General features: G+C 37.8%; 1 protein-coding gene across 1 annotated transcript in view; it reads left to right on the top strand.

Moving 5' to 3' along the window:
• LOC126175574 (fatty acid synthase-like) overlaps nt 1-17,109 on the top strand; it is a 186,678-nt gene that overhangs the window by 128,308 nt on the left and 41,261 nt on the right. The window contains exon 13 of the mRNA XM_049922432.1: nt 1,358-1,628. Coding sequence (XP_049778389.1) covers nt 1,358-1,628 — 271 coding nt within the window. The remainder of the gene's footprint in view (nt 1-1,357; nt 1,629-17,109) is intronic.

The raw sequence follows: 17,109 nt of genomic DNA, 5'->3' as shown, positions 1-17,109 counted from the left end.
ATTTTATCTTTTACTACTTTCCTGTTGTAATTTCATATATTGCTACATTCCATGGCCATGGGGATCTGCTCCCCAATTTGGTCCTACAGAACTTCATGTATAAAATAAAATAAATAAAATATGAAGAACACCAATATTAACATAGGACATTTCATTATAATTTTGACATAGTGATTCTAGTTCTTTATGGAAAATAAATAATTAACTTTTCATTGTATTAGCACTCAAAAAAATCCATAAACAATTGAGATATTTACTCATGCTACAATTATTTTCTCTTTTTATAATATTTTAATGAGAAGTCTTTTACTGTGAAAAGTCTTTTCATGTGTCACTCACATGAAAACACACACAGTAAGGTGTGTACCTATGTACAACCAGAACTTGTGACCGAAAACTACAGCTAACGAGAAGTTTTATATTATGTTTTGGTATATAATTAATCACAATTATACGTTTTGTGTAGTGAAACTTTTTATATTGCCTGTTAGTACATTTTTATAGCCTGAGTAAGATCTCTCTACAGCACAAGTGGTTAATGGTGCATATTTCATTGACACAGCTGCTTGTCGGTTCTCCCCAGTACAATACATCTTTGAACTTCTCCCCCCAGGGTAATAGTGGACACTTTCTTCATATCTTCATATCTTTGTCAACAATAGACGACAGACACACACACACACACAGACACACACACACACACACACACACAGCCGCGTGCGCGCGCGCCTAGTGGATTCCTTTTTATGTCCCTGGTTTGCATATAAATTGCACTGCTTATTTCATCAAGCTTCTGATGAGTCTGGAAAGATAAGTTTGCAATCAGTATGTATTACCAGCTTGCACATCTTACAGTGAGACATGGATTTTTCATGCAAAACCACTCAGTGACCAATGATGAGGTGCATGCTGTAATAGGAGAGACAGGAAATCAAAGAAATGGATGAGGGAACAGAGCAGAGCGGATGGCAAAATTATGTCGATATGCAAATGAAGTGGAGGCGAGCAGGGCATATGGCTACCAGGAGGGTATTTGGAACCTGTGTGAACCTTGTACATGCTGTTGAGTTCCTGCCTGAAGGGTTAAAATGCCATCTGTGTTGAAAAGGGCTTTGTGTAACTGATGTGAACTATTCTGTATACACCTGACATTGAGCCAGACTGGTAGTCTACAAACTATTGAATAACTTTTCCTCTCATCTGTCTTATGATCATATTTATGGCATCCAATTGAATGCATTGACTTTTACGTGTTAATCAAATATAATCAGTATCAATTTCATTAAAGGAATAGAAGATGTCTCAGTGAACAATTATCACCAAATTTTTAATTCTTTACAACTGTTTCATTACTTAGGTTGAATCCCGCAAAGAATGTGGATTCCCCGGCTTATCTATTCAGTGGGGACCAGTTGCTGATGTTGGACGTGCAGCAGATATTGAATTTCTATATGGAGTAAAACACCAGACCATAGCCTCTTGCATGATGGAACTTGAAAAGCTAATGCTGAACCCTGAAGCAAGTGTAGCAAGATGCATGGTGATCAGCAATGATATCAATACTTCTTCTTCCATCAGAGGACATCAAAGAACTGCTGACCTGTTGACCAACATTACTAAAGTTCTTGGTTAGTTAACAAATTTACTTTCACATATTGCACATTGTATAGTATTTTCTCTGTGTCATCCCAGAAAATATGTGAGTTCAGAACACAATATTATTACTGTGTTTGTTACATACAGGTTTCTTAGGTATTAATGGTGTGGTAGTAAAAAAAACTCTTAACGTCAAAACATTAAATAAAAAAGGGAATTGTTCAGAAGCCCACTCATGATGGAAATCTATTGTATGTGTAACAACAAATAGACATCACCTCTTCAAGGATGTTCACATTGAAACTGGTATGAGTGACCATGAGATGATTGCGACTACAATGATTTCCAAATTGCAAAGGGAAACGAAAACAAGCAGCACAGTTTGTATGTTCAACAGATTAGATAAAGAGGCAGTGGTGTCATACCTCAATAGGAACTTGAAATACTTAGCTCTGTAGAGGAACTGGCAGCTAAGAACTATGGCTTAGATTTGGAAGAATAGTCATTTTATTTATTTCAAACAGTGGAAAATCCAGGATGCAATGCAACAATATTATGAAAAGGAAAGTTGCTACTCACCATACAGCGGAGATGCTGAGTCACAGATAGGCCTATCTTTGACTCAGCATGTCCACTATATGGTGAGTAGCAACTTTCTTTTTCATAATATTGTTACATTTTATTTTATTTATTTTGTGTTTTGGTGATCTATGCTGTGAAGACATGTAACATAAGAAACACTTGATTTGTGAAGGAAGCTTTACTGAAGGAAGCTTTTACTGAAATGGCCCCCTCGTGTACCATGCTCAGTCTTGTGTTCTCGAGAGTAGATATCTCTTCCTCTGCTAGTATCATGGCTATGATACATACTATTAGGTTTAAAAAGGTTATTTTTCTCTTATGAAACACATCATGGAGAACATATATTGTGGAGTGGCTGTGAGGATTTCAAGTTTTTTATAAAAATATCTCTGCATGTGGATCTAGGGTGGACTCCACTCATGATTATTATGTTTATACAGTACTTTTCTAGCCAGTGACTGATTTCCCAAATATGATTTCATATGCCATAATGGCATGAAAATAATCATAATAAGCAGATTGAATAATTTCCATATTTCTATAAAAGCAAATAAAGCATTCAGTGTGAGTTGCAGAATTCAGTCATTTGCACAGATCCAGAACTTGATTTGATCATTTTAGTTTGCTACCTCTATGCAAGACCAGCTATTTTGAACTATGCACTATAGGCATCTGCTGGTCATCACGTTTTATCCAAGTTCTTCATTTTTAGAGGTTATGTGAAATTGAATGTGGTTTGTTTTATTGTAATTAACAGAATGACCATTTATGTAAAACCAGTTCACAATATCCCTGAAAACCTTATTAGCTGAAACCTCAAGTTTCTCTAATGAATTATTAATAAGTAGCAGAGTGTCACTGGCAAAGATGGTGAATTTGCAATGTTATGTACAAAGTGGTAGATCATTAATAAAACATAGAGGCCCATAACGGAGTCTCAAGGCACTCCACAATTGATGGTACGCCATTCTGATGATGTTGAGATACTTTCTTAACTAATCAGTACAACTTTTGTTTTCTGTTTGAAAGATACGAATCAAGTTACTTCCCTCGCTCACCACTTATACCTAAGTATGGAGATTTGTTTAAAGGCATTAGTGACTGACACAGTAAAATGCTTTTGTTCATCCACATCTAGATCTATATGGATACTCTACAAATTACACCTAAGTGCCTGGCAGAGAGTTCATCAAACCACCTTCACAATAATTCTGTTATTCCAATCTTGAACAGTGTGCAGAAGAAACAAACACCTATATCTATCAATGCGAGCTCTGATTTCCCTTATTTTATTATGATGATAGTATCTCCCTCCTCCCCCCCCCATGAACCATGGACCTTGCCGTTGGTGGGGAGGCTTGCGTGCCTCAGTGATACAGATGGCCGTACCGTAGGTGCAACCACAACGGAGGGGTATCTGTTGAGAGGCCAGACAAACATGTGGTTCCTGAAGAGGGGCAGCAGCCTTTCAGTAGTTGCAGGGGCAACAGTGTGGATGATTGACTGATCTGGCCTTGTAACATTAACCAAAATGGCCTTGCTGTGCTGGTACTGCGAACGGCTGAAAGCAAGGGGATACTACAGCCGTAATTTTTCCCGAGGACATGCAGCTCTACTGTATGATTAAATGATGATGGCGTCCTCTTGGGTAAAATATTCCGGAGGTAAAATAGTCCCCCATTTGGATCTCCGGGCGGGGACTACTCAAGAGGACGTCGTTATCAGGAGAAAGAAAACTGGCGTTCTACGGATCGGAACGTGGAATGTCAGATCCCTTAATCGGGCAGGTAGGTTAGAAAATTTAAAAAGGGAGATGGATAGGTTAAAGTTAGATATAGTGGGAATTAGTGAAGTTCGGTGGCAGGAGGAATAAGACTTTTGGTCAGGTGATTACAGGGTTATAAATACAAAATCAAATAGGGGTAATGCAGGAGTAGGTTTAATAATGAATAAAAAAATAGGAGTGCGGGTTAGCTACTACAAACAGCATAGTGAACGCATTATTGTGGCCAAGATAGACACAAAGCCCATGCCTACTACAGTAGTACAAGTTTATATGCCAACTAGCTCTGCAGATGATGAAGAAATAGATGAAATGTATGACGAGATAAAAGAAATTATTCAGGTAGTGAAGGGAGACGAAAATTTAATAGTTATGGGTGACTGGAATTCGTCAGTAGGAAAAGGGAGAGAAGGAAACATAGTAGGTGAATATGGATTGGGGGGAAGGAATGAAAGAGGAAGCCGCCTTGTAGAATTTTGCACAGAGCATAACTTAATCATAGCTAACACTTGGTTCAAGAATCATGAAAGGAGGCTGTATACATGGAAGAAGCCTGGAGATACTGACAGGTTTCAGATAGATTATATAATGGTAAGACAGAGATTTAGGAACTAGGTTTTAAATTGTAAGACATTTCCTGGGGCAGATGTAGATTCTGACCACAATCTATTGGTTATGAATCCCCCCCATGAACCATGGACCTTGCCGTTGGTGGGGAGGCTTGCGTGCCTCAGCGATACAGATGGCCGTACCGTAGGTGCAACCACAACGGAGGGGTATCTGTTGAGAGGCCAGACAAACATGTGGTTCCTGAAGAGGGGCAGCAGCCTTTTCAGTAGTTGCAGGGGCAACAGTCTGGATGATTGACTGATCTGGCCTTGTAACATTAACCAAAACGGCCTTGCTGTGCTGGTACTGCGAACGGCTGAAAGCAAGGGGAAACTACAGCCATAATTTTTCCCGAGGACATGCAGCTCTACTGTATGATTAAATGATGATGGCGTCCTCTTGGGTAAAATATTCCGGAGGTAAAATAGTCCCCCATTCGGATCTCTGGGCGGGGATTACTCAGGAGGACGTCGTTATCAGGAGAAAGAAAACTGGCGTTCTACGGATCGGAGCGTGGAATGTCAGATCCCTTAATCGGGCAGGTAGGTTAGAAAATTTAAAAAGGGAAATGGATAGGTTAAAGTTAGATATAGTGGGAATTAGTGAAGTTCGGTGGCAGGAGGAACAAGACTTTTGGTCAGGTGATTACAGGGTCATAAATACAAAATCAAATAGGGGTAATGCAGGAGTAGGTTTAATAATGAATAAAAAAATAGGAGTGCGGGTTAGCTACTACAAACAGCATAGTGAACGCATTATTGTGGCCAAGATAGACACAAAGCCCATGCCTACTACAGTAGTACAAGTTTATATGCCAACTAGCTCTGCAGATGATGAAGAAATAGATGAAATGTATGACGAGATAAAAGAAATTATTCAGGTAGTGAAGGGAGACGAAAATTTAATAGTTATGGGTGACTGGAATTCGTCAGTAGGAAAAGGGAGAGAAGGAAACATAGTAGGTGAATATGAATTGGGGGGGGGGGGGGGGGGGGGGGGGAGGAATGAAAGAGGAAGCCGCCTTGTAGAATTTTGCACAGAGCATAACTTAATCATAGCCAACACTTGGTTCAAGAATCATAAAAGAAGGTTGTATACCTGGAAGAATCCTGGAGATACTAAAAGGTATCAGATAGATTATATAATGGTAAGACAGAGATTTAGGAACCACGTTTTAAATTGTAAGACATTTCCTGGGGCAGATGTGGATTCTGACCACAATCTATTGGTTATGAACTGCAGATTGAAACTGAAGAAACTGCAAAAAGGTGGGAATTTAAGGAGATGGGACCTGGATAAACTGAAAGAACCAGAGGTTGTAGAGAGTTTCAGGGAGACCATAAGGGAACAATTGACAGGAATGGGGGAAAGAAATACAGTAGAAGAAGAATGGGTAGCTCTGAGGGACGAAGTAGTGAAGGCAGCAGAGGATCAAGTAGGTAAAAAGACGAGGGCTAAAAGAAATCCTTGGGTTATAGAAGAAATATGAATTTAATTGATGAAAGGAGAAAATATAAAAATGCAGTAAATGAAGCAGGCAAAAAGGAATACAAACGTCTCAAAAATGATATCGACAGGAAGTGCAAAATGGCTAAGCAGGGATGGCTAGAGGACAAATGTAAGGATGTAGAGGCTTGTCTCACTAGGGGTAAGATAGATACTGCCTACAGGAAAATTAAAGAGACCTTTGGAGAGAAGAGAACCACTTGTATAATAATCAAGAGCTCAGATGGCAACCCAGTTCTAAGCAAAGAAGGGAAGGCAGAAAGGTGGAAGGAGTATATAGAGGGTTTATACAAGGGCGATGTACTTGAGGACAATATTATGGAAATGGAAGAGGATGTAGATGAAGACGAAATGGGAGATAAGATACTGCGTGAAGAGTTTGACAGAGCACTGAAAGACCTGAGTCGAAACAAGGCCCCGGGAGTAGACACCATTCCATTTGAACTACTGATGGCCTTGGGAGAGCCAGTCATGACAAAACTCTACCATCTGGTGAGCACGATGTATGAGACAGGCGAAATACCCTCAGACTTCAAGAAGAATATAATAATTCCAATCCCAAAGAAAGCAGGTGTTGACAGATGTGAAAATTACCGAACTATCAGTTTAATAAGTCACAGCTGCAAAATACTAACGCGAATTCTTTACAGACGAATGGAAAAACTGGTAGAAGTCGACCTCGGGGAAGATCAGTTTGGATTCCGTAGAAATGTTGGAACACGTGAGGCAATACTGACCTTACGACTTATCTTGGAAGAAAGATTAAGAAAAGGCAAACCTACGTTTCTAGCATTTGTAGACTTAGAGAAAGCTTTTGACAATGTTAACTGGAATACTCTCTTTCAAATTCTGAAGGTGGCAGGGGTAAAATACAGGGAGCGAAAGGCTATTTACAATTTGTACAGAAACCAGATGGCAGTTATAAGAGTCGAGGGGCATGAAAGGGAAGCAGTGGTTGGGAAAGGAGTGAGACAGGGTTGTAGCCTCTCTCCGATGTTATTCAATCTGTATATTGAGCAAGCAGTAAAGGAAACAAAATAAAAATTTGGAGTAGGTATTAAAATTCATGGAGAAGAAGTAAAAACTTTGAGGTTCGCCGATGACATTGTAATCCTGTCAGAGACAGCAAAGGACTTGGAAGAGCAGTTGAACGGAATGGACAGTGTCTTGAAAGGAGGATATAAGATGAACATCAACAAAAGCAAAACGAGGATAATGGAATGTAGTCAAATTAAGTCGGGTGATGCTGAGGGAATTAGATTAGGAAATGAGACACTTAAAGTAGTAAAGGAGTTTTGCTATTTAGGGAGTAAAATAACCGACGATGGTCGAAGTAGAGAGGATATAAAATGTAGACTGGCAATGGCAAGGAAAGCGTTTCTCAAGAAGAGAAATTTGTTAACATCGAATATAGATTTAGGTGTCAGGAAGTCGTTTCTGGAAGTATTTGTATGGAGTGTAGCCATGTATGGAAGTGAGACATGGATGATAACTAGTTTGGACAAGAAGAGAATAGAAGCTTTCGAAATGTGGTGCTACAGAAGAATGCTGAAGATAAGGTGGGTAGATCATGTAACTAATGAGGAGGTATTGAATAGGATTGGGGAGAAGAGAAGTTTGTGGCACAACTTGACTAGAAGAAGGGATCGGTTGGTAGGACATGTTCTGAGGCATCGAGGGATCACAAATTTAGCATTGGAGGGCAGCGTGGAGGGTAAAAATCGTAGAGGGAGACCAAGAGATCAATACACTAAGCAGATTCAGAAGGATGTAGGTTGCAGTAGGTACTGGGAGATGAAGAAGCTTGCATAGGATAGAGTAGCATGGAGAGCTGCATCAAACCAGTCTCAGGACTGAAGACCACAACAACAACAGTATCTCCCTAGGTAGGGTGGCATCAACAAAATATTTTTTAATTCAGAGAAGAAAGTTGGTGATTGAAATTTCATGAGAAGATTCTGTCACAATGAAAAAATGCCTTGATTTTCATTATGTCCACGCCAAATCCCATATCATGTCAGTGACACTCTCTCCCCTACCACTCAATAATACAAAACATTTTGCTCTTCTCTGAACTTTCTCAATGTACCCATTAATCTTGTCTGGTAAGGATCCACACCACTCAGAAGTACTCCAAAAGATGATGGACGAGTGTAGTGTAGGCAGTCTCTTTAGTAGATCTGTTGCATCTTTTAAGTCTTTTGACAATAAAACTCAGTCTTTAGTTCACCTTTCCCACAACATTTTCTATGTGTTCTTTCCAATTTAAGTTGTTTATAACAGTAATTCCTAGGTATTTAGTTGAATTACAGCCTTTATATTTGACTGATTTCTTGTGTAACCAAAGTTTAACAGATTCCTTATAACATTCATACAGATGACCTCACACTTTTCCTTATTGCAGATTTTTGCAACGTACAGATATCTTTTCTAAATCATATCACTTTGTTTCGATCTTCTGATGACTTTATGAAACGATAAAGGACAGCATCATCTGTAAACAACCTAAGACTGCTACTCAGTTTGCCTCCTAAATCATTTATATATATAAGTAACAGCAGAGGGCCTATAACACTACCTTGTGGAACACCAGAAATAATTTCTGTTTTACTCAATGACTTCCCATTAGCTGCTATGAACTGTGACCTCTCTGACATGAAATCATGAATTCAGCTACATAAATGAGATGGTACTCCATAACCACACAATTTGACAGCAAGCTGCTTGTGAGCTACAATGTCAAAAGCCTTCTGCAAATATGGAAATGTGGAATCAATTTGAAATCCTGTGTCACTAGCACTAAAAACTTCATGTGAGAAAACAGCTAGCTGTTTTTCACAAGAACAATTTTTCTAAATCTGTGTTAACTGTGTGTCAATAGACCATTCCCTTCAGGGTAATTCATTTTGTTTGAACACAGTATATGTTCCAAAATCCTGCTGCAAATCAATGTTAATGATGTAGGTATGTAATTTAGTGAATTATTGGTACTGTCTTTCTTGAATATTGTTAGGTTACAAAATATTCCAACTATCTTAATACTTTTGTTGATGGGCTCCAAAATATTGGCAGCAAATTCAAATAGTGTACCTTCTGTTGAAGACCCATTCTGAAATCCAAACTGACTTTTACTGTTGATATTATGCTCACTAAGGTGCGTAACAATACTTACATGCACTAGTTTCTCTGAAATCTTGGAAAAACTTGTCAGTAGAGAGACTGACCAATATTTTGCAGTATTCATCTTATCTCCCTTCTTACACAAAGGTTTTACAATTGCATACTTAACCCATTACTTGCCATTGTCCCTTTTTTGGGACGCGTATATTTTACTTATTTCTATGTAAGCAATGGAGCTTTTAGCCTTTATTGTTGCACCTGTAGGTTCATCTAACTGCTATAATGCCTGTAAATGTAAAATACATAACTTTTTTCTAAGTACTTCATGTCAGGAAAATTATAAACTTCCCGATTTTTTGTTCTCACACTTGGCAGCACTGTATGTCTGCTGGTAGTTCCTGGACAACAATGAGCTGTGATTTAGTTGTCTGGGCGTGTTTGTTATGAACATACGGATGTCTGTGTAAGATTACGTATACTTCAGATTTTTTCAAGTAAATGAAATATCGATATATTTTATGCGTCCCAATAATGGGACAATGGCATGTTACACTATCATTTATTGTTGATGTGCCCATATGGGTGGTGTAGAGCTACTGGACAAGCAGAAATCACTTTATAGGATGAGGATAAGGTCAAAGAAATGGTGGTGGCCATTATCCACACATATGATAGATATCTGCGTAGTAAACATATGGCGTCATTACAAATTGCTAACTCTAATGAGAAGCTCTCACTTTTGGATGTCCGATGGAGAATAGTGATGTTTTACCAATCAAAGAAAACAGGATAAGTACCAAAACGCAGAGGACCACAATGAAGCAAATTGATGGGAGGACGGGTGAGCACAGATGTACGACTAGATCTTGGAAATCATTTCATTGTGCCAAGTAAAACACAGAAGAGATGTGCTTACTGCAAGAAAAAAAAAACAACAAAAATTTGGGATAGGTGCAATGTTGGTGTACACGACAAGTGTTTTGCTTCATTTCATACTGAATAGACATTCAATAATATTAAAACATTCTTTATTTGTTGTTTGTGTTGTATCTTACAATATTATGCATGGAGAATAAGGTTGTGAATTTGGATAGCACATTTGGCCAATGTCCCAAAAATGGGTGGGCTATAGTTTTTGTTCTAATAAACTGAAAATTTTCAAAACAACTTTTTATTCAATTAATCACTCAATGTAATGTATTCATGTACAAAAGTTTGCAAAAACTGATCCGATAGAGTTTTGGCCAGTAATGGGTTAAGTCCTTCATGAACTATTCCTTGTTTAAGTAATGCATAAAAAATGTGTCAAGGATTTTACTTACAAAGCTGCAGCAAGATTTTTAAAATCTGCTAGAGTTGTTGTCACATCCAGCAGGGATTTTACTTTTCAGTTTCCAGAATAGTGGCTGTTGTTATTTGGATCTGTTGCACTCAGCATGCATAAAATTCATGGCTTGATTTATGGAGTCATGCAGTCCTATTTGTTGTGCTAAAAATGTTTGTTGAATATATCGGCAACAATTTTTGGATAACTAACAAGATGATCCTCTATTCTCTATTTAGACATTTTCAGTGTAAAGTGCATTTTTCCCTCTCTCCTTCTTTACAAAATTCAAGATAGTTTTTACTTTATTGCTTGAGTTACCAGTTTCTGCCTTCAAGAACATGTTTTTCAATGCTGATAACATCTTGTTAAGAATTGTATCGTACAGTTTGTAATGCCTAATCATATTGGGATCATCAACAGCATCATATACAGGAGACCAGGCCACAAGCTATAGATGATGATTTAAGTTTTCCATGGTGTGTCTGTTTATAATCCTCATATTTTCCTAAATGAAATTAACTTCTCCTTGTGTTTATGGTAAGGAACTGTGCATCATAATCAGAGAGGCAATTTGTAATATTTTTCACAGCTAAATTATCAAATATGTCCTTATCTATAAATGTGTTATCTATTAGTGTGCTAGAACTGTGTGGTACTCTTGTTGAAATGTATACCATTGATACTAAGTAAGAGCACATCAGATGTTCAAGGTCTATTCCATTTCTATAGCGTGTCAAAAAGTTCATAGTAAAGTCACCCATTATAATGAATGATTTAGTTTTTATAGACAAGTGGAATAAGAGTAATTCAATAAGTCTCAGAAAGCAGGTACCCTGTAAATTGACAGCACAATAACTGTTGCATTATCTGCTGTTATATTGACACCACACACCTCTGAGTGGTGTTCAGCGTAGTATTTGCTTAAATCTAGATATTTATATGCTACATTATTTGTGACAAATATTGCAACTCCACACTTTCCCATACTGGATCTACAGTGATGAGCAGCTAAACAAGTTTTCAGTCTGTGACATTTGGATTCTATTCATAACATGATGTTCTGAGAAATACAGTACATCAGGTTCACTTCCATATTCTTCACCTTTTAAATGTATTAGCAGTTGGTCTGTCTTATTCTTCAAGCCTCTTATATTTTGATGAAACACAGACAATGCTTGAGTCTTGTCCAACATTGCATTTGTATGATATCTGTTTGGGGCCTTTCCTCTTGATACTCTAGTTGTTAGTTCTACTTGGAGCACTGGAGGCTCAATTTGGATACACGAGAGAGACATTTCACTTAGCTTTGACTGCTTTACTCTTACCTGACTCACCATAAAAAAAATGCTGAGTTACTTTTCTGTTGCATGAGGGATGAGCTACTGCTTCTGTTTCTGATGACACTGGTGACTTTGCACTTGATTGATTGATAGCAGAAGAGTTCATGGTGTGATGGACCCTCCATGGTATACGAGGTGTAATCAGACAGTAATGGAATTTTTTTGATTTCACAGGCTTTATACATTCGCCTTTCAAAAAATCTTCTTTTATCCTGTTGGTAAACATGTTCCTGGTGTATGTTTGGATTTTCAGCTGTTTTGAATATTCAGTTTATTGTTGACAATCAAAAAGGTTACATGTGTTTTTGAGTGCTAGCCAAATTCTTACTTTCAAAGAAGATGGATCAAAGAATTAGCATTAAATTTTCTGTGAAGAATGGAATAAAATGCAGCCCCCATTTGAAATGTTGACTGTGGCTTTTGGTAAATCTACTGTGAGTAAAAATTCTGCTTGAAAAATAGAATAAAGTGCAGCACAACATTCAAAATATTGACAGTGGCTTTTGGAAAATCTAGGCTATAAGTAAGACAAGAGTTTGCAAGCAGTATAAACATTTCAAATATGGTTGAGAACATGTTGAAGAAGGCAACCACCCTGGGTGCCATAGCACATCAATTACTGATGACAATGTGGAAGAAGTAAAGAAAATGGTTCTGAAAAATCCCCATCAGAGATATTGCTGATAACGTCAACATATCCTTTGTCTCAGGCCAAGCAAAGTTTTGGGATATTTTGGGCATAAAACATGTATCAGTAAAATTTGTCCCAAAATTGTTAAATACTGACCAAAAATATTGTCATGTAGAAATCACAAATGAATTGTTGAATGAAGTTAACAGTGATCCAGAACTTCTAAAGAATTTTATAAAAGGTGAAGAAATGTGGGTATACTGGTATGATGTTGAAACCAAAGCCCATTCGTCCCAGTGGAAATTGCCTGAAGAGTCAAGAAAAAAATTCAAGAAGTTTGATCACATGTGAAGGTTCTGCTTGCTGTTTTCTTTGATTAAAATGGGATAGTGCCTTATGGTTGTATGGTCAATAAGGAATATTACCTAGAAGCTATGCACCATTTGCATCAAGCAGCCCAAAGAAAATAACAAGAATTTTGATTAAACTGCTCATGGAAATGGCATCATGATAATGTTTCTGTTCACTCCTCAATACTTGTTCATGATTTTTTGGCAAAAAAACAAAATCATTATGTTGCTTCAGCCACCAGCCACCAGCTTTGACCACCATTGATGACATAAAAACAGAATCTCTGAAAAAGCTGAACACCACAATGAAAAGTGAGTTCCAGAGTGCTTCTGAAATTGGGAAAAGTGCTGGCACAAGTGTATTATATTTGGGGGGGGGATTGCATTGAAGAGGTCAAAGTTGATGTTGATGAATAAATAAAAATTCTTTAAGAAAAACAAACTGTCCCTTTACTTTTTAATCACACCTCATACAGTCACTGCAAAGAAACATCTTTAGAAATGAAGACTATGCTTAATAGGTGTAAAACAAAGCATAGGCCTACAGGTAGAGAAATACTGAATGAATCATGTTTAACTGTCAAGAGGGCAATGTGTAAAGCCTTCAACAACTTCCTTAGCAGAATATTATCAATCAATCTCAGAAAACCCAAAGAAATTCTGGTTATATGTAAACCCTATTAGCAGAACCAAAGTTAGTGTTCAGATACTCATGAATGAGTGTAGAGCTGAAATTGAGTGTAGCAAAACAAAAGCAGAAATGCTGAACTCTTATGTACTAAGATTCTACAACAAACCGATGTCAAGGATTTTGGATAGTAATTTTGTGGATCACTTCTACTACGCTTCTTGTAGGTGCATGTGACCTTTGCTTTTCTCCATAAACTAGGCACGGTTTTTTATTCATGGAATCTATGATATATTATAGTTAGAAGAGTGAATAATTCAGCTACAAATTCAGTACAGAATCTGATAGGGATTTCATCAGGCCTTGGAGCTTTGTTCCATTTTAATGATCTCAGCTGTTTCTCAACACCACCAACTTATTTTGCTCATCTTTTCAGTGGTATGACAATTAAATTGGGACAATTCTCCTGGGTTTGGAAACAAAGTTAGCCAGTTTAGCTTTTGCTTTGCTATCCTTAGTTTCAGTTCCTGTCTCATTTTCTAGGGACTGGACACTAACTTTGGGGCCTCAAATAGTCTTTACATATGACAAGGATTTCTTTTGGTTTTGTGAAAGATGAGTTGTATTAGTGTCTGTAGCAGTGACAAACAGATGAAATCGTTAATATTGAACAACAATCAAGGGCCTGATGGAATCGATACCAGTTTCAATACCGAGTTAGGCCCCCTTTTAACCACATTCCATTGTAGATCCCTTGGACAATAACCTTTCCCAGTACTTAAAAGAAAGTACAGGTCACACCCATGTGCAAGAAGGACAGCAGACATGATCAACAAAACTACCATCCAATGTCTTTGATATCCATTTGTGTAGCACCTACACAAAAATTCTTTACTCAAATGCATTGAGCTATCTAATGCAAAATGACCTCCTCCATGCTAACCACATGGATTCTGAAAACATTGATCATGTGAAACCTTACTTACATGTTTATCACTTGAGACACTGAATGCCATAGATCGAGGCAGTTATGCAGATGCAGTACTTCCTGATTTCCGAAATGCTTTAGTACCACATCTATGTTTATTATTGAATGTATGATCATATGAGATATCAAGTGAAATTTGTGATTGGATTGAGGTTTTCCTGATAGGAAGAATACAGTGTTGGACATGCTGTAATTAAAGTATAACAACATATAATGAATGAAATTTTATTTTTTTGGATAAAAATGAAAGCGAGATGCAGAAAATTTTGTAGAACTAATGAAAATATATGAAAAGGAATAAAGGAACTTGTACTGGTCAGATGTGGCAAAAATAATAAAACATAACAATGAAAACAATTAATTTTTGACAAATTAATTTAATTGGATAGATAAAAAAATCTACACACCAAGTGGCAGCAGAACACACACATAAAAGAGGATTGTAATTAGGCAAGCTTTTGGAGCCAGCAGCTCCTTCCTCAGGCAGAAGGGTTGAAGGGGAAAGAAGTGGGGTGAAAGAAAAGAACTGGAGAGTTCTAGGAAAAGGGGTAGATTTCAGGAAAATCATCCAGAACTGTGGATCAGGAGAGACTCACCGCACAGGATGAGAAGGAAAGATGATCTTCCTAATTACAACCATCTTTTATGTGTATGTTCTGGTGCCAGTTGGTGAATAGATTTATTATGCATCCAAGTAAATTAAAAGTAATAAAACATCAGACTTATGAAGATGTAGCTATTTATCATCATCTAATATAGACTTGTTAATGGGATTTGGGGAGTGCTAGTGTTAAAAGAGTTAACAGATGTAAAAGTAAATTCAGTTGTGCCCCAGGGAAGTATTTTGGGGCCGCTGTTCATGCTGTATGATAACTACCTTTGAGACACAGCACTTTGTGAACTTGACACTTTCACCTATAATGAAGTTCGCTCTGAAAAAGTTGCATATGTATTCAACTGGATATTGATAAGATTTCAAAATAGTGCACAAGATTAACAATTTGCTTTAAATGTTCAGAAGTGTAAAATTACAAAAAAAAGTAATATCCTATTGCCACGCACTGTACTGCATGCATTGTGTAGAGTAGCATTTACTATGGATGGGTGGTGTGCTGCAGGTTGCCAGTTCATATCTAAATATCATTAGAAATTTCATATTTAGTATTAATCATTTCTAGATGGTTCTCCAAATTTGTTATGTTTGTGATGCTTGCATATTCTGGAAAATTTGTTGCATAAGTAGTAGAACTCTCTCCAGGGAGACAATCCTGATCTCTGTGTACATTGCTATATGTTATAAACATGCTTTCAGTGCTGAGTGTCATGTTTCATTGATGAACTTGTTATCTGATTAGGACTTGATTATGGTTATGATGTGATTTTGATGTAGACACCAGATAGTAAAAAACATCTGCAGCAGCAGCAAGGTTCTAGTTAGCCAGTGTTAAAGTCTTCACCTGAATGTGGAGGAACTGGAGTACAAGCAGTACTGTGCTCTTAAGGTCCACATATTCAGGAGGTCAGTGGATTCCAAAACAGCAGTAAATCAGTTACACATCAGTTGTCCATCTGTGTTTCTTTAGAAACAGTGGTCAGGACCCGACAAAACAGCTGAAAAGATTTGACTGCATTGCCAGTTAAATCAGGTGGGATGGCGTGACTTGCCTAACAAATGAGCACTTTTGTTTGGATAGCACAGCCCAGTTAGTTGGCATGAGAACAATGAAGAGAAGCTCATTAGGTAGAACAAATACCAGGTAGAACTAAAGAAAACATTTGGTGACAATCAGTAGGAAGTGTGCTTAGCAGACAAATGATTGAAAAACAGGACCCAACATCATGGGGAAAACAACACAATTCTTGCATACAGAGTGTTTTGGCACTATGCCACATTGTGAATCCAAATATGACAGAAACCAACAAAATCTCACATTTGATGAAAGGATTTGCAGAAGTCGTGTACCAGTCTCTTCTGGCAAAAGATGTATGGGCAACTCCCAAATGTGGTCCTTATAGCAGCTGTGGAAGAACAGCATGATCTTGCCTTTCTTGTAAGCCATGTAGCAGTTTATGGCAGCCAGAAATGTCAGACTGAGTAAAAAGATATGCAAGCCATGAATGGCAACACCCTATGTCAGGAACAAATAGAGAATGTTGAAAGAGAGGTGTACTGATCATTATCATTCCTACCACCAGTTAAGTGCACTATGAAGAATGGAATTTGGAACTCAGATTTACGCTGGCAGCCATCAGACAACCCAGAATCCAACAAACATGCACATCCACCTTCTCCACCAAGCATAACACTTCACAAAAGAACAGATATTTGGAGGATGGAGAACAACATGCTGATATGTTCCTCTGTCAATAGCCTTGGCATGATGTATGCTATAGCAGAGGAAAAAAATGGAGTGTTCAATCACTAGTACACCACAAGATATTAATCACCACAAAAGTCCTATACAAGCCAATCAATTGCAAATGATTCTGGTTGACCTATGGGATGAAAGCCTGTTGCCAGACCCTGGACAAGATCACTCCTCAGCATGCTGTAGCCGTTCCCGGTCACTGTACAGAGGTACCAGCCTCATGCCTAGCTGCCAATGTCAGGAAAACTAAATGCCTCTATGGAGGTGAGGTCATCACAGA

Source organism: Schistocerca cancellata, chromosome 3 (assembly GCF_023864275.1).
Source record: "Schistocerca cancellata isolate TAMUIC-IGC-003103 chromosome 3, iqSchCanc2.1, whole genome shotgun sequence".
NCBI lineage: Eukaryota > Metazoa > Arthropoda > Insecta > Orthoptera > Acrididae > Schistocerca > Schistocerca cancellata.
The sequence above is the reverse complement of the archived record's forward strand: the minus strand, read 5'-3'. Positions and strand labels throughout refer to the sequence as shown.